The sequence below is a fragment of the Trichomycterus rosablanca genome, chromosome 13, assembly GCF_030014385.1.
Source record: "Trichomycterus rosablanca isolate fTriRos1 chromosome 13, fTriRos1.hap1, whole genome shotgun sequence".
NCBI classification, from domain to species: domain Eukaryota; kingdom Metazoa; phylum Chordata; class Actinopteri; order Siluriformes; family Trichomycteridae; genus Trichomycterus; species Trichomycterus rosablanca.
Genome location: NC_086000.1, coordinates 32,155,909 through 32,175,046, shown reverse-complemented (window position 1 = coordinate 32,175,046; position 19,138 = coordinate 32,155,909). Strand labels below are relative to the sequence as shown.

Sequence of the window (19,138 nt, the reverse complement as noted above, 5' to 3'; positions counted from 1 at the left end):
GATTCCCACACTGCCCCCCTCTTAGCACCAGTAACCCACGTTTCTTCCCACACCGTGCCCAATCAGGATTGTTTCACAGCTGAAAGCAATTACTGCTGGCCTGTACACCACACTGGTTTTCATTCTTTATCACTCACTCATTCATTCACACACCATCCACATCACCTCTGATAAGAGGATCTAACAAAACCTGGTTGCTGTCATTCTTTTCTGAAACTTTTTCTCTGACTCTTTCTCGGTTGTTAACAGATCCAGCAGTGGGATCAGAATCTGGAAAAATTCAACATTGATTTGTTCCGGATGCGCTGCTACCTGGCCAGCCTGCAGGGGGGAGAGTTGCCCAATCCGAAGAGTCTTCTGGCCACTGTCAGTCGTCCATCTAAAGCTGCTCTTGGCCGACTGGGAATCTTCTCTGTGTCTTCTTTTCATGCACTGGTCAGTTTTCAGTTTTCCAACATGCAAACCGTCCAGCGTCTCACTATTCATGTTACATTCATACACAACACTTCTAAACATCAGTGAGGACATTTACTTACATTTACATCTGGTAAATTAATTTAGGTTAAAAAGTATGAAATATTATTATAACTACAAAAATAATCAGTAAACACCAAATATGAAACATGTATGTCTTAACCTGGAATGCAAAGTACTTTTAACCAGTGAAAGAACAGACCCATTATATGTTTATACTTTAGTTTAGCTTCAGTTTTGACCTGATTGAGACAAATATTTGTAAACCTTAATGTAAATTAAACCTAAAAGATGAAAAAGGGCAGAGTTACTTCATTCTGGCATGTTATTGCATGTGGAGAGCAGATGTTATTATACAGGGTAAGTCAAACTGATGTTAACACTTGAATGGCGGAAACCATTTGTTCACAAAACGTACTTCATATGTGTAAGATGATTTACAGCAGCGATCCCCAACCTTTTTGCACCATGGACCGGTTTTATATACGATAAAATTTCACAGACCGGGAGGGGTGGGGGGGATTTAAAATAGAATAACTGTACTACTCACAAATTATCTTTTTCCGCTGCAATTAGACGCTGCTCCCACCTAGTGGTGATTGGAGACAATAACACCCGTAAAAAAGCAGTGTTTTCATTGCTTTTGTATCTACCCATAATTATTTATTCTTTCTGTGTTGCCCGGTAATAAATGACCCACAGCCTGGTGGTTGGGGACCACTGATTTACAGGACAGTCTCAACCTGTTCGCCATCATGTTCAACACACAAAAACCAGCAAGCAACAGAACCATTTAAAGCCCAGACACATTTCACGGGGAATAGAGCCATTAGTGTTAACATAATTTTGACTCACCCGGTATTGTACCAAATGCCCATATGTGAGTAGCAGAGCATTTTTACAGTTATGTTTATTTGTATTATTTACGTCAAACACGACAAAAATTTATCCTTTTTAAAAATTTAATTAGATGTAATCCATGATTTTAGGAATGTAATGGAATTATCTATTGGCTGTAAGGTTTAGTGGTAGATGTCTCTCCCTATTGAACTAACTGTCTTGACTAAAATATAAAATATGTTAAAGTATATTCAGTTATTTGTACCCAAGAAAATCTGATTATGGCAAAACTTGTCTATTAGTAATCAAATTTCTTTGTAAATTCAATTGCTAACAACTTCTAACAAAACAACTAAGGCAGTAATTTTGGCTTTGAGATATTTTATTGGATAATTTTTACTTGGGAGATTTTGTGGAATTTAAATACACCATGATTAAAAGTTTGTTTTACCATAAGGGATGTGTTAACTTTTGTTTCTTGTACATTGTATAGATTGATTTTAATCATTCTCATTTAACTCAGCTTTCTCCTCTTTCTGTCAGATATGCTCCAGAGATGAAGCAACATTAAGAAAGCGATCTCTGTCTTTGTCCCAGCGGAATCGCTATAGGAAAGGAGTCTTCTCTTCACTCAAAGGCCTGGACACCTTGACCAAACGCAGTCGGGACAAGAGACCTTCTGCTTCACAGGTACCAGTACAAGAAATCTTTTCTCCCCCTGTATTTTCATCAACCACTTTATCCTGATTATAGCCGATAATGTCTGTGTAGAAGCCTGGCTGACCTATAGCACAACTGACATTCGAACCTCAGTGGAGGATCTCAGTGGTGGGTTAGCGTATTAACCGCTGTGATCACCTCATGAAATCATATAGTACCACATTAAACACATCAATCCCTGATAAATTACTTTATTACTGTAACACAGAAAATGTGTTGGTTACATTTGAAATTTGTGTCATTGTTAAATTATTATTTTAATTTACAACACATATTTTCAATCATTTCTCCCAAGTTTAGTTGTTTTAAATGTAACTGATTTGAATTCAATATTTGTCATAAAATAAATTAACTCTTTTTTTCCATGTACTAAAAAGCACCACAGTCTATTATATTTAGTAAAGGGACTGTTAATTTTCTTTTATTTTATCTCTGATAAGGATTGCCTTGCCATGAGCTACTGTTCCCACAGTAGTGTTTGTCAGGTAAGGAAAGCTTTGTTTGTGTGCATCATCGTAGTAAATCAAGTGCCATGATGTTTGTGTGTTGCTGCCTATAAAGCCTGGTGTACAATACATGGCTTTTAAAAGCTCAAGATTGCAGAACAGCTCATAATAAAATACTTAATTACTCAGAGGGTCTCACACTGTAATATATCAGTTGCTTTCAATCACTGCTGTCAGTCATAGTAGGGCTGAATACCGCAGACAAAATATTCCATCAAAGTTCATCTAACAGTGCAATAACTTTATTTCTGAGCTTAAGACTCAGTGTTTTTTTTTTTACTTGTTTTTTTTTTTTATATGTACTAATTTTTAAGTAAATGTAGTTACTATTTGTTGATGTATTTTTTGATTATTTAAAAAACTGAACCATATTACAGTGGCTGTTTTGAAATAGAGGTCAACACTTTTCATATTATTGTGTGCTCTAACAGGTAAATGAATCAAAACGTATGTGAAAACTGGTTTTGAAATGGTTAAATCTGACTAAAATGAAGCTTTTAAAATTCCCTGTCTTTAGACACATAATATTTAGAAAGTATTTAGTCAAATTAGTTTAAAGTCTATGGATATAGTAATCAAAAATCCAACCAGTGTGGTACCAGAAGCTTGTTGAGGACTGTAGGTGAAAGTAGCTTTTGAACATACACTAACGAGGCAAAACATTAGGACCAGCTGCCTAGTTTAATGTTAAACCATCTCTGCTCTACCAAGACATGGACTCCAAGACATTTGAAGAAATCTGGTAGTATCTGGTACCAGATGTTAGAAGTAGATAATTTAACTTCTATACATTGCGAGGCAGATTGTTCTTTGTACAGTGCATCTTGGACTATATATGACCATTCGTCCACATGATCTTTCTGAATATATGATTCCTCTGACCAGTCAGCCTTCTTTTATTGCTTAGATGTTCAGTGCTGATGCCTGCTTTTCACTGTAGGTGATTTGGATGGTGGGTAGGAGTCTACAGAGAGGTGTCAAAGCAATGAAAAACAATATGCTGTATGTGGTGACTTTAGAAAACAAATGTTAACAATTAAGCAAAACTTAATTTCTGGGCATTATAGGTTGTTTTGAATTCCCAGTAGGATGTCCTCTGGAGTTAAAAAAATGTATCTCTGTGAAAAGAGGTCATGTCACTCTTACATATATACAGAAACAGAATATGGATGTGAGACTCAAACCCTGGTCTGCAGCACCCTGAAGCCATACAGTATCAGCACTGCCTGTTTCCCCACTCTGACATTCTCCAAACTTGTCAGGGTCTTTAAAATTTACCCTAAAGTTGCTTAATGTGCACCAGACTGAGCACATTGCCACAGCCTAAAAACATTATTTAAACCCCGAGTTGATTTTACTGGGACAGAAAACTCTGTTTAGTGTTATTGGAGCATCCACAGTTTCTTCCTGAAATATGCACTGTAATGAGAGATTCAGCCAGGTCGGGTAATGAGTTCCAAATTTACCTCACAGTAAAGCAGAAAGCAGATGTGCCGTGATAGAAGACAAATAAAATGGATAATACATTATTAAAAGCAATGTGTGGTAAAGTGCCGCTTGCTGTGTGCTACCCTGCAGCAACTAACAGATGGTTTGTGTTAGAAACCTGCACACAGTTCTTAATAATAAACAAACCGAGTGGTTTCGAAAATACTCTGTCAGCACTCACATTAAGGTGTCTCTTCATTTTCATGTATTGTGTAGTCATGTATTGGTGCGATAATTCGAAAATGGAAGAAATACAAGATCACAGTCAATCACCCTCACTCTGGAGCTCCATGCAAGATCTCACCTGGTGGGGTAAGAATGATTCTGAGAAAGGTGAGGTCAGTCCAGAATTACACGGGAGGAGCTTGTCAAAGATCTCAAGGGAGCTGGGAGCACAGTCACCAAGAAAACCATTAGTAACACACTTCGCCATAATGGATTGAGATCCTGCAGTGCCCGCAAAGTCCCTTTGCTCAAGAAGGCTCATGTACAGGCCCGTCTGAAGTTTGCCAATGAACACCTGAATGATTCAGAGAAAGCTTGGGAGAATGTGATATGGTCAGATGAGACCAAAATTGAGCTCTTTGGCATCAACTCCACTCACCGTGTTTGGAGGCAAAGAAATGCCTGGTGGGGATGGTGTTCTTGGGGTCGTATCCAGCATTTCTCTGCTCCCAGCTCCCTTGAGATCATTGACAAGCTCCTCCCGTGTAATTCTGGGCTGACCTCACCTTTCTCAGAATCATTCTTACCCCACCAGGTGAGATCTTGCATGGAGCTCCAGAGTGAGGGTGATTGACTGTGATCTTGTATTTCTTCCATTTTTGAATTATCGCACCAGCAGTGGTCTCTTTCTCACCAAGCTTCTTGCTGATGGTCTTGTAGCCCATTCCAGCCTTGTGCAGGTCTACAATCTTGTCCCTGACGTCCTTTGATAGCTCTTTGGTCTTGCCCATGGTGGTCAAGAGATTCGAATGGAAGAAACTGATTCTGTGACAGGAGTCTTTTATATAGGGACAGGACTAATTTGTGTGCCTCATGGGCACATAACCGGTCTGTGGGGGTCAGAATTCTTGCTGGTTGGTAGGGGATCAAATACTTATTTCCCTTAATTAAATACAAATTAATTTATAACTTTTATTTAATGTTTTTTTTCTGGATTTTTTGTTGATGTTCTGTCTCTCTCTGTTAAAATAAACCTTCCATAAAAATTATAGACTGTTCAAGTCTTTGTAAGGGGGTAAACTTACAAAATCAGCAGGGGATCAAATACTTATTTCCCTCACTGTATATGTAAAAAATATGTGTAAACTATATGAACAAAAGGATTTGGATACACCCCATTAAATAAAAAAATCATTAAATTCAGGTTTTTTCTTTTTTTAATGCATTTTTTCCCCGATTTTTAGCGTGTCCAATTTTTACCCAATTGCGTTATGCTTCCTCTCTACTGGTGCTGACCCCCGCCCTGATTGAGGAGAGCAAACTGACACACGCCCCCTCCGACACGTGTGCAGTAGCTGACTGCGTCTTTTCACCTGCATAAGGCGAGTTCATATGCGGATCAGCCTTGTGCTCGAAGACCCACACCCTGATCAGCATTATTCCTCAACTCTGTGCAGACGGCATCAATCAGCCAGCAGAGATCATAATTGCCTCAGTTATGAGGTCCCTATCCGGCATGAACAACAGCTAAACGTTGTTCATATAGTCGCCCAGCCCAGCTGAATAGCAGAGCTGAGATTTGATATGATGTATTCGAAATCCCAACTCTGGTGTGCTAGCGTATTTTAGTGCTGCGCCTCCTGAGCGGCTCAAATTCAGGTTTTTCATTCGGTCCCATTGCCACAGGTGTATAAAATCAAGCACCATGCAGTCTGGGTTTACAAACGTGTGAAGAAATGGCTCATTCAAAAGAGCTCAATCAATTTGAGCGTGGTTCTGTAATAGGATGCCACCACTGCAACAAGCCTGTTCATGAAATTTCTTTCCCTCCAGATGTTCCATGATTAACTATAAGTGACATTATTGAAACGTGAAAGCATTTAGGAGCCACAGCAACTCGGACCACAACCACGTCAAGTTACAGTGCTAAGCCTTAATGCGCATAAAAGTCACCAACGCTCAATAACTGCAGAGTTCCAAACCACTTTTGGCATTAACATTACCACAAAAACTGTGTGCCAGAAGCTTCATGACATGTGCTTTCATGCTCGAGCTGGTGCATGCAAGCCTAACATCACCAAGCACAATGCCAGGCATCGACTGGATTTGTGTGAGGCATGCTGCTAAGATAATGTTACCCAGTTGACTGCATTGTTTACATTTTGGTGGAGGATGGATACTAATATAAGGTCGTTTTTAAGAGATGGCCTAGGCCCCTTAGTTCCAGTGAAGTGAAATCTCAATGCTTTAGTATACGAAGACATTTTTGATAATTGTATGCTTCCAACTTTGTGGGAACAGTTTGAGGAAGGCCCTTTTAGTTCCAGCATGACCTTCCTCCAGTGCATAAAACAAGGTTCATAAAGGCACATGACTGGGTGAGCTTGGTGTGTAAGAGCTTGACTGGTCCGCACAGAGCCCTGACCTCAATCCCATGAAATACCTTTGGCATTAACTAGAAAAGGGATTATAAGCCAGGCCTTCTTGCTCAATATCAGTGTTCGATCTCACAAATGCTCCTCTGAATCTTGTAGAAAGCCATCCCAGAAACACCGGGAAGCTGTTATAGCTGCAAAAGGGGGGCAACTTCATATTAATGCTTAATGGATTCAGAATGGAAAGTCATGTGGGTGTAATATGTAAGTGTCTCAATACTTTTGTCCTTATAGTGTATGTCGTAGTAGCATATTAGTTGCAGCCATCATTGAAATCACAGGACTAGCCATGACATACGTATTCCTTTGAAGTTTAGGTGTTTGATGACCATGTATTTGTTTAAAAAACAAACAAAAAAAAACTACAATAATCTAATTAATTACTCAAGTATTAAGCAGTCTTTTTAATATACACCTATCAGCCATAACATTAAAACCACCTCCTTGTTTCTACACTCACTGTCCATTTTATCAGCTCCACTTACCATATAGAACCACTTTGTAGTTCTACAATTACTGACTGTAGTCCATCTGTTTCTCTGCATACTTTTTAACCTGCTTTCACCCTGTTCTTCAATGGTCAGGACCCCCACAGGACCACCACAGAGCAGGTATTATTTCGGTAGTGGATCATTCTCAGCACTGCAGTGATAATGACATGGTGGTGGCGTGTTAGTGTGTGTTGTGCTGGTATGAGTTTTTAAACTAACGTGTCCACTCACTTTCCACTCTATTAGACACTCCTACCTAGCTGGTCCACCTTGTAGATGTAAAGTCAGAGTCGATCGCTCATCTATTGCTGCTGTTTGAGTTGGTCATCTTCTAGACCTTCATCAGTGGTCGCAGGACGCTGCCCACGGGGTGCTGTTGGCTGGATATATTTTTGGTTGGTGGACTGTTCTCAGTCCAGCAGTGACAGTGAGGTGTTTTAAGAACTCCATTAGCACTGCTGTGTCTGATCCACTCATACCAGCACAACACACATTAACACACCACCACCATGTCAGTGTCACTGCAGTGCTGAGAATGACCCACCACCCAAATATTACCTGCTCTGTGGTGGTCCTGGGAGAGTCTTGACCGAACAGCATGAGAAGGGGCTAAAAGCATGCAGAGAAACACTTTTCAACACTATTTCTTGGGTAGCTTACGATGCAGGTTTGCTAATAATGTGGGAAAAATAAATTCTGCCCACAAACAAATCATTAATGCACATTCGTGCATATTTTTAAAGGGTGGCAAGTACATCTATTTGAGTACAGGCTTACTCAAGGAAACAGATGTGCTGGGTTGCCACTATTACGTATTGAAACTGCAGCTTGTGATTCTGCTTTTGTCTTGTTCTCTTCTGTACACTGTTTCTCCTCTTTTACCTTACCTGACCTCTCCACATGAATTCCCACAGTAGCAGCATTGCTTAATACTTCCAGTCAATCCTCATGGATTTGACTGCTCAGTGAAGTACTATAGAAACTTTAGATTTGCTTAGTCTAGATGAAGAAAAGAAACAGAATGCAGGTGTGTGCAGTGTTGTCTGTGTTGTGTTCTTATCTGTCTGAGAGGAAGTGAAGCTCAGAGGAGATTTAATGTTGATAGTATTTTTTTTTTTTTTTTTTTTTTCTCATTTCAGATCTTTGACACTGGTGAAGTAGAACAGCTTGGCTATCTTCCTACTTCTAGTAGAGAGGTAAGATATTACCACTTCATATTTTACAGCCTGCTATTAACTGTTGTTTTTGCTGTTTGTAATTCTTTTTAAAGACACTACCAACATTTTCTCCTCTTCTTCCCTGATTTCTTTAATTTTTGAATATTTATCATGCTCAAATGTTGTGAAACTTTAAAAACCCAAGACAAAAGCAACCACGAACGTAGCCACAAAATACAGTTTTTAAATAATCATTTTATTTACTGAGAATGACAAATGTTATCCGGCACCAATTGGTCTTGTGTTTAATAAAAGTAATAGTCTTTGTAGCTATTTCTAAATATCTGGGACTCCACCAAACCACAGTGAGTGCCATTATGTCTAAATGAAGAAAAAATAAATAAATACTGATGTCTGCACTATGATGGGACGTCAGGAATTCACATCTAGCCGCTCAGGTGGCACAGCGATAAAATACGCTAGCATACCAGAGCTGGGATTTCGAATACATTGTATCGAATTTCAGCTCTGCCATCCGGCTGGGCTGGGCAGCTAAATGAACAACATTTGGCTCTTGTTCATCCAGGGAAGGGAAACTCCGGATAGAGACTCCTCATAAGTGATGCAATTATGACTTCTGCTGGTTGATTGATTGGCGTCTGCACAGAGTAGAGGAATAATGCTGATCAGGGTGTGGCCCCCCGTGCACAAGGCTGATCCACCTTGTGCAGGTGAAAAGATGCAGTCGAATACTGCACACGCCGGAGGGAGCATGTGCCAGTTCGCTCTCCTCAATCGGGGAGGTGGTCAGCACCAGTAGAGAGGAAGCATAACACAATTGGGTAGAAATTGGATGCGCTAAAAATCGGGAAAAAAAGGGAGAAAATGCAAAAAGATTTCACATCTAAAGAAGTACAGGCCTGGTTTGCCTAAGATAAGGTCAGACTTCATGATTCCTTAATTAGGAAAAGACTGGGCAAAATAGAACTATGGAAGAGTAACATTTGCTTACCAAGATGAACATGAAGTCCTGTCTCACAATTGTCAAAAGGCCTTGATAACCCCCCAAGACTTTTGGGGTAATATTCTCTGGACTGATGTGTTGAACATGAAACCTTTTGGAATTGGTCATTAGTCCCCGATGTAAAAGCAACAAGACCATGGTTCATTCTTGATTTGAACCCAATTTAGACATTTCTGGCTTTTCCTGTGGAACATATTATATGGTGGAAGGCTTTTGGTAGCAGACATAGTTTTCTCATACTCTCTAACTCATACTGGGCTTTTTCAAACAGAAGGACATTTGTTCAGATCACAATAACTAGCACTGGTGTGGGCTCTGTTCTTTCATGCTTTATAATGGTCAATTCAGCCCTAAAAATGGACCACAATGATTTCCTGTAGAAGCACAGTTAGCACATTTATTTTCTTGTTGGGCTGAAGAAATTCTCTCTAAGAGAATGTGCAGTTTTCCATTATATTGTAAACAGAATGCTCATAGTTTATAATATTTGCTACATGAACCTAATGGGAAATATATTTAATTTTAATGCAAATCTTTCAGTGTTTTCTTTTGCTTAGTTTCACTGAGTTGCCTTAAACCTGGCTATTTAAGGACAGAGCGGTTTTATATTGATTATATGCACTTGCCCACTTGTTGAGAATATAGTTAGAAATGACTCGTCCTATTATGTCACCTATTTTATGATAGGCCATCTGAAACTGTGAAGTGACTTGCTGTTTGTCTAAAGGATAAAACTCAAAATCTCCAACATTTGACTAGGAAAAATCAAAACCAAATGCTCCTCAATTGGGAATTTCTACTAAAGAACTCATAACATACAATACATCATATCAATATGGTTACTCACACTATCAACAATAATAAAATAGCAGCAATCTACGTTTAACCGAAATAACTGTAGGACTAACTTTAGATCAGTTGACAACCTGATACAGAAGTTTTGTCCATCTATGATATGCAATTCAAATTTGTTTATATATTTTATAACTTTTTTTTGCTCAAACAGAAAAAAAATAAATACAAGCTTTATTGGGTGTATTGTTTGCTGTGTATTCCAACTTCGTTGCTTGATTGTGCGGTGGTTGTAAATGAGTTTCTGCTTCAAATCCTGCATTTATCCCTGACACAGTATGTACATGGTTAAATCCAAGCTGAATATTTTGTTCATTAAGCATAGAACTTTATTTCAGTAGCTGTGATATTATTGTAACTTTTTCAGTTGCTAAGAGATTTTGTTTTGCTATAATACTGGTCATGTTTAAGTTTAGGACCATGCTTTAGATGAACTGCTCTAAAAAGCACCAACCGTTGGAAAGGAAAGTCGGAATTATTAGTTTGGGTGCCCACACAAACCCACAAACCGACACACTGAGCAGTGTCCGCAGGATTGGTGTTTATAGGTCGTGTGAGCCACTTATGGAAACTTGACCGTTAGACCGTGGAGACCAGTCTGGAATGAATGAAGGAGTAAATGAATACAGTCATGCTGGTAAAGAGTGTACACAAAGAGCAATACAACGTTTCCTTTACCACAAACACTGCTCAGAGCAATCAGGCTACCTCCCCTGGGATGACTGGGTTATGCCTGTCTGAAAAAAACGTGCTATTATTATAGACTATTGCCATTTTATTACAAATTACTTGGACAGAATTGTTCATTTAAATTTACATTTTCATGTAAGGCTGAAGAGTTAACATAGCTGAGAGGAGAGATTGTTTACGTACAGGACTCCAACTGAACAAATCGAGAGTTTGTCATTAAAAGGCACTTCAGATCTGCAGTGTGACACTTTGATGTGCTGAAGCGAAATGAATGAATGCACTGTGACACCATCCACCCCTACACTTCATAAACCGCCTAAAATTTTTTTGTAGGAAAACATTTACACCATGTTTCTACTGGAAAAGTTCAGTAACAGACTGTTTACACACACTAGTCTTCTTACTAGTGAGTGATGGACTTGTTCCTGGTTGGGTGACACACACCTGCCTGAACGTCATGTTCTTTATATTGGCTGATATTCAAGGTGCCTTTTACGGAGCAGAAGAGTTTAAAAGCTCTTTTTGTTTGACACTGACTTTCTTACTGTCATGGTTTGATGTGACGTGATATTTTTCCAGTCAGGTATGAAGGAGAGAGGTGTTCAACTCTTAACAACAAACACATTGAGCTGAACTGAAAGCACTACAGTGTATTTTAGTTTACTAACACTGAGTTTGGAAACTGCAGCGATGTCTACGTCAGCCATAAATAATGTCTTCATACATCTTTTACAGTTCATAAACTGTAGAACTGTGGGCGGCACAGTGGCTAAGTGGGTAAAACTGTCGCCTCACAGTAAGAAGGTTCTGGGTTCGATTCCCAAATGGGGCGGTCCGGGTCCTTTCTGTGTGAAGTTTGCATGTTCTCCCTGTGTCTGTGTGGGTTTCCTCTGGGTGCCCTGGTTTCCTTCCACAATTCAAAGACATGCCAATGAGGTGAACTGGAGATAGTAAATTGTCCATGACTGTGTTCAATATAACCTTGTGAACTGATGAACCTTGTGTAATGAGTAACTATCGCTCCTGTCATGAATGTAACCAAAGTGTAAAACATGATGTTAAAATCCTAATAAACAAACAAACTTTTGTACTCATAGTCTGCCACACCTTTCTTAATCTAAAAATACAAATTTGTGATAAATGCTTTACTGTTTGCTATATTAATTTTTACTTTGTGCTCATCTGTTTAAAAATGTACGATGGTGTCACAAATGTTAAATAAAACTAAAGTAAAATATTAAAATAGTGGAAATCCACCCTATTTGTGCAGCGACAGGTGTAAGCAATAGCAATTCAAGTCATTATTTGCATGCTGTATGATCATTATGAGCAAATTGATCCCCAACGTCTTCATACCATGATGCAACATAATTTCAGAATGGCCGAATTAATGACCGTTTGTGGCTCATTTGCCAGACTGTTCGTTTGCTCTAATGAAATGTGTTGATTTGATTTTTATTTTGTCATTTTCTATTTACAGAGGCTGGCTGGTTTAGATGATGAATACTCAGTGGCACCACCTGAGGGCAACCACTGGGACGGAGGTTTGGGAACACCAACCTGTGTTTACATGCCAGACTACCAGGCAGTTACTGTGGCTCTAAAAGGCCAACACACAGTCATGGATGTACTACAGATGGCCTGCAAGGTGGGAAAATGAAAGTTTTTACTACATTTGTTCTTAAAGAAGATCTGATGTAGATATTAAAATGTAGATTTTTGCAATTTAATATTAAAAAAAATTAAAAATTTACCCACATTTTGGAAGTGCCATATTCTGTAAAGTCTATAGTTAGTTGTGTTTTTTTGTTGTATTTTATTGTGTTGATTTATTCTCATTACTTTGTTTAATAACTCATTATGCTGTTTTGTTTGTCTGTTGTGTCAGGTATATGTCATTAAAACACCCACACACACACACACACACCCACACATGCTTCAGTTTACATCCCACTCTACCTCTCTGTCCTGGAATATTGACAGCAATGTGACTAATAACCCGCTTATTTTAACCCACACAACTGTGGCATTCTCATTTTAAACCCTCACACTCTCTGTGTTCTCATATAGTATGCCATCATCTGACTGCTGTTAGTACTACACTCTGCACTCATACACCCATCAGCCATAACATTAAAACCACCTCCTTGTTTCTGTTTTATCAGCTTCACTTACCATATAGAAGCACTTTGAAGTTCTACAATTACTGACTGTACTCCATCTGTTTCTCTACATATCTTTTTAACCTGCTTTCACCCTGTTCTTCAATGGTCAGGACCACCACAGGTCCACCACAGAGCAGGTATTATTTAGGTGGTGGATCATTCTCAGTACTGCAGTGACACTGACATGGTGGTGGTGTGTTAGAGTGTGTTGTGCTGGTATAAGTGGATCAGACACAGCAATGCTGCTGGAGTTTTTAAATACTGTGTCCACTCACTGTCCACTCTATTAGACACTCCTACCTGGTAGTCCACCTTGTAGATGTAAAGTCAGAGATGATCGCTCATCTATTGCTGCTGTTTGAGTTGGTCATCTTCTAGACCTTCATCAGTGGTCACAGGATGCTGCCCATGGATATTTTTGGTTGGTGGACTATTCTCAGTCCAGCAGTGACAGTGAGGAGTTTAAAAACTCTATCACGCTGCTGTGTCTGATCCACTCATACCAGCACAACACACACTAACACACCACCACCATGTCAGTGTCACTGCAGTGCTGAGAATGATCCACCACCCAAATAATACCTGCTCTGTAGTGGTCCTGTGGGGGTCCTGACCATTAAAGAACAGCATGAAAGCAGGCTAAAAAAGTATGTAGAGAAATGGATGGACTACAATCAGTAATTGTAAAAATACAAAGTGCTTCTATATGGTAAGTGGAGCTGATAAAATGGACAGTAAGTGTAGAAACAAGGAGGTGGTTTTAATGTTATGGCTGATCAGTGTAGGTAGCAAATTTACAGTTTTTTTTTTTTTTTTCTCAGGTGAAGAACCTGGATCCTAATCTACACTGCTTACAGCTAAGGAGGGGCATTGGTGATCAAATGGAGGTCTGGACACCAGCAGCCCATCAGCTTCTTCAGGACCTGGTATGAACATTCAAATGACAGTCTAGGACATTTTGTAATTTACTACAGTGTTTGAGCTGATCTCTGTTGACCAAATTTGGTAGTTTTATCATCATCACAACAACTGAGTGAATGTTGCAAAAAACATGAGCCCAGTGTGGCAAAAGCTAAGCAGCACCGCCATACTCCATAGGAAACAACAGAACAGATAGCGCAAAAGCAATTTTGTTGCTTCTCATGTGAATTGCCTTTAGGGGTCACCAGAGCAGATCATTTGTCTCCATCTTGCCCTGTCCTTGTCATTTTTCTCTGTCACACCAACCATCTGCATCACAGTCTCATCGTTCTCCCTCACCTCATCCATAAACCTCCTTTTTGGCCTTGGTAGCTGAACTGGGAACTTTAACCAGAGACCTGGTTTACTAGTCCACTATCCTGACCACTAAGCTGCCATTGTTCTGTATTAGAGGTTTATTCTACACTACATTACAGATGAATATTAAAAAATAATTAGGTTTAGACTCAGGACTTGAAGGATTTGCACCTAAGCTGATGAAAGCATTGTGTCTCTTACAGACGTATGATGAACTGGAGGTCAACGTTATTACTGTTCACACTCTCCACATGACCAGACCCACATGCACAGGGGATTTTGGTAAGTCATATAAGCTTGTACAGAATGTGTGTATGTGTGGGCAGGGGGTTATCTGATGGTTAAATAAGCCTCAAGCTTCTGTGTCTGACACAACTTATCGGTTCTCACTTTTCTGTCCCTCAGGATTTGCTGTGACTGGTCATGTGGACGGTCTCCGTCGCAGCCGAATCTTTGTCACTGAAGTTCTGCCAGATGGAATTGCATTTAGTGAAGGTAGTGCTAGCTTTGCTACACTGTGTTACACCAGTGCAGTTTACTCTTGTACTAGTTGTACCTTCTTTGTCAAGTTCTCTGTGCTCTTTTGGATTTCATTTAAAGTTTTTTCAATATATTTAGTTGCAACTAGAGATCTGCCTTAATGATGAATCACTGTTTGCTTTTAATTTACCAGGTCACTAGGTAATTTAATTTCCAACAACTGTTAGTTGACATATGAATTTAGTTTGGAGCTGTGAATATCACACACACACACACACAAAACTGCACGCTTCCCATTAAATTCATCCCGATATGAGCGATTGTTCTCATTTTGTGAGGTCAAGCATAAGAAAAAAAGGCTGCCTTGGAATGGTATGTGGCAAAACTGCTTTGCTCTGGCTGTGCTATTGTTTTCTTATGCTAAGCAGTGCTAGAGGAAGCATTGCACACCGCCAAGATTCACAGCTTTGCCACTCGGTTTTTACAGCTTGCCACTGCAATCAGTTTTACATTTCCTTTTTATATGTATACTGATGTCTATTATTATATATCTTCTTAAGTCCGCGAATGCGGATCGTTGGTGCTTTATTGTTTTAAAGTACAAAGAAACCCACATGTGATTTTAATACAATTTAATTGACTCTTACTTCTTAATCTGAGCAGTCTTTTTTTGACATTTGTAGAGCTCTGGGCCTGATTTGGTGTTCACCGGACACATTAGCCAAAGTCCCCACTTTTCCCCAGTCCAAAATTTAAACATGTTGGTTTGCTTGATAAGCCCATATTTATTAGTCATATCTGTGTTCACAGGTCTGAGGCCAGGTGATGAGATCCTGGTTCTCAATGGGTGTGAGGTCCCGTCTCTTGAACTGGCTCTCATTCAGACTCTCTTCAGTGAACACACACTACAGCTGACTATCAGACGGGATCCTCTTTCACAAAGACGAGATTCAGCTCCCTCACACCACCACAGCAGCCAACAGATGCTGAAGGATTCCCTGTACCGCCATCACAGAGCCAAGTCTGCTACAGGTACCCACACACCCACACACACCACAAAAAAGATATATTGCTGTTTACACACACACAATTCAGGGAGTATTTTACTTCTCTGTACTTATGATTCTATGATTCTTATGATTAAATACTAAGCTAGTACTTGCTAATGTAAACATTGAATAGTGTTACACCTGACTGCAGGCATGCAAATTGGCATCACACTTCCATAATAATGCTGCTACTTTGCAACAGCTGTGTATGTGTGTATGCTGTGGTATTTTCACTTGTCATTTAGACCACTAATGAACCCATGAACAGGGCATTCTAAACCTGCAAAATAATGTATAACAGTACAGTGATGCCATCCAAAAAAAGTGCAAGGAACATCTTGGATTTTATTAGAAACTGGTGACTTAGCTGTGAAAGTACTGGACGAATGATTGGAAATAGGGTTCAATGTACTGTACTGTCTCCACACACTTTTTACCATATATTATATTTTAAAACAAATAATTGTATTTATTGAAGGTACAAAGTTATGCAATGTGCATTACTGCCTCTGTAGAAAAGTACAACCCAAATAATGAAGTCTGGGTGGTATGGAAAAGCAAAAAATGGCATAATATCATGGAATTTGCTCTTTCCATTTTGTCCCAACTTTTTTTCATTTAGGGATGGAATTGCCTCCTTGGTTGCTTAACAACCAGTTCATCAAATGAAATAGATAAGCCAATTTAGTCAACAGAGCACAGCCAGTCTTGATTTTAGCCGGGCCTGTAGAATTAAAATGCACCAGTGTCAGAAGTAGTTTTTTATTCTTCCAGTGTATATGATAATATGTTCTAAACATAGAAGCTACTGCTTTAAACTTTTGAAGTTACACTTTGCTTATCACACCTCACCACTGACTTCCTCTCCAGAACTCTTACACATTCACATCAACTTCTGCTTCCTCTAACTGGAAGTGTGTCTTCTGACCTACACGCTTATTAAACACTGATGAGCGATAAACGATAGTATCTGTGGAACGATTTTTGTTGGACATCTCTGAGGCGTCTTTCTGGTAGGTGTCAAATGGACTAAATATATTAGCAATAACACGGTAGTTGTAGCCTATTATCAAGTTTAACTTTAAAAATCATTAGTTTATTGGTTTAAATAAGTACTCAATGTTTACAGACACTATAAAAAGCTGACTGTCTGCTCACCTATTTATTTAATTGTATATACATTGGATGCAATGTCTGCACGCTCCTGTTACAATGTCAGGTGTTTGTGATGTAAAAATGAGACCTGGTTGATTTATTTAAGAACTTTCAACCTTTAATGTGTACAAAAAATGAAAAGCAAACTGAAATCATTTAGGGTGGAACATGTACAATAATGTAGTTGCATAAATATGCACATCCTCAAATGATTACTTTGTAGTAGTTTACAGGTCTGTGTGATCTGTGCCCAGTGTTTCCTGGTGGAACTGGACCCATTGTGACCCTGACCAGAATACAGCAGTTGATAAATTTAAATGAGAGAAAACTTAACAAATTGTTAATTGTGTTATCAAGTTAAGGAAAAAAAATTAATTCTTTTTCACATTTTATAATTATTTTACGACTACGTTCTTGGAAAGGTATAGCTGTTGCCTTATCGCCTAATTGTTATAAAATAATAATAATAATATGTGTATTTATGCAACACCACTGGTGAAAAGCACCATGCTGGCTTGTGGGATGCTTTCAATTTTGCTTTTAATAATTTCTCATACACTAAGTGTTTTATCAGTTCGCTTTGGTCAAGTGTGGTCTGTAATACCAACTGTTTGGATTCTAATGCAGCCTAGATTTTAAAAGATAAGTTTTTAAAAGGTTATTTTCTTAACTGTTTAAATACTTAGGGCCTCATGCAAGATTATTATTGGGTAGGGCATCAAAGCAGGTGTGCTGGCATAGCCTAATGTGCATGGAATCTTTGCAAAACAGAAATAAAGGGCCTCTAATAATCTTATCACTATTAAATTCATTGTTGCGTGAGTAATTACTTGGGGCTTTTTTACCTTCCTGCTACCGAGCAACAATTTGATTAAAGACAAACTTTTTCTTTTAGGGTGTAAGAGGTTTTTAAAGGTTGTAAAAGTTGTATAAGTCTCTCACTACATATTTATCAATTTTACAAGGTCAGCCAGAGTCATATATCATCTTTATACTTATTTAATGAACAGCAGTGTAGTGTAATAAATGTGATGGGAATGTAGAATAGCAGTATGAACATAAATCCAGTTAGCAGAACTTGTTCAACATTCAGACTTTAGATTTTACATTTACTTTTTACATTTTTTGGCATTTAGCAGATACTTTTATCCAAAGCGACTTACAGTACTATGACAGTATACTGTCTAAGCAATTGAGGGTTAAGGGCCTTGCTCATGGGCCCAACAGTGGCAACCTGGCAGTGGTGGGGCTTGAACCAGCGATCTTTCGATTATTAGTCCAGTACCTTGACCACCAGGCTACAACTGCCCATTTTAAATGGTAGACAGTAGTAAAGAGTTCATTACAAGCTGTCAACATTCAGACTTTAGATTTTAAATGGTAGACAGTAGTGAAGAGTTCATTACAAGCACTAATTGAACATGCTAATCATTAATAAGGATGCAGTCGGTATATCAAAGCTTTTTCTGGCTTTACTAGTGTAGTTCTAAAACGATAAGCAGAGTTTTACCCTTGTACTGGGACATTATGCAAAATGGTGAAAACTATTTCTGAATAATGAATTATTAAAAAAATAAATAAAACACACAAATCCACATGAGTTTAACACACTGCCACAAAGCAGCTTTTGTTTGTAATATTGATCTGTAATAGTGCCGATGATTATGACTTAAATAATATAGCCATGCTAGTATATGCTAGCCTAGTGGGTAGAGCTTTGGGCTATTAATCAGAATGTTGTGGGTTTGACGCAAGGCCCTGACTCTACTCTATACCCAGAGTAAATAAGTGCATTCCATTTGCTCTAGATTATTTCATATTGTTAAACGCAATAAAAAAGGTTTTCTGTTTGGAATGGAATGCAGCACTTTCTATACATAAGTTTGTACACATAGCTGGTGCATTCACACGGAGGGTGAGTGAAGGTGAGTCTGAACTCTCACATCCACAGTTCATATTATGGTCATCTGTTGGTAATGCATTTAAAAGACCCTTTTAACCAAAAGCATTAATCAAACAAAGACTTCATCAGGTTATTGGTTAACCAGTAAATCATTAACATCACAGTATGGGGCGGCACGGTGGCTAAGTGGGTAGCACTATCGCCTCACAGCAAGAAGGTCCTGGGTTCGATCCCCAGGTGGGGCGGTCCGGGTCCTTTCTGTGTGG

General features: G+C 38.9%; 1 protein-coding gene across 1 annotated transcript in view; it reads left to right on the top strand.

Moving 5' to 3' along the window:
• Positions 1–19,138, top strand: part of tiam2a (TIAM Rac1 associated GEF 2a) — a 90,775-nt gene that overhangs the window by 28,764 nt on the left and 42,873 nt on the right. Inside the window, exons 7-14 of the mRNA XM_063007200.1 lie at positions 250–435; positions 1,858–2,004; positions 8,259–8,315; positions 12,323–12,490; positions 13,829–13,933; positions 14,489–14,567; positions 14,691–14,780; positions 15,576–15,797. Of these exons, the coding sequence (XP_062863270.1) occupies positions 250–435; positions 1,858–2,004; positions 8,259–8,315; positions 12,323–12,490; positions 13,829–13,933; positions 14,489–14,567; positions 14,691–14,780; positions 15,576–15,797 (1,054 nt within the window). The remainder of the gene's footprint in view (positions 1–249; positions 436–1,857; positions 2,005–8,258; positions 8,316–12,322; positions 12,491–13,828; positions 13,934–14,488; positions 14,568–14,690; positions 14,781–15,575; positions 15,798–19,138) is intronic.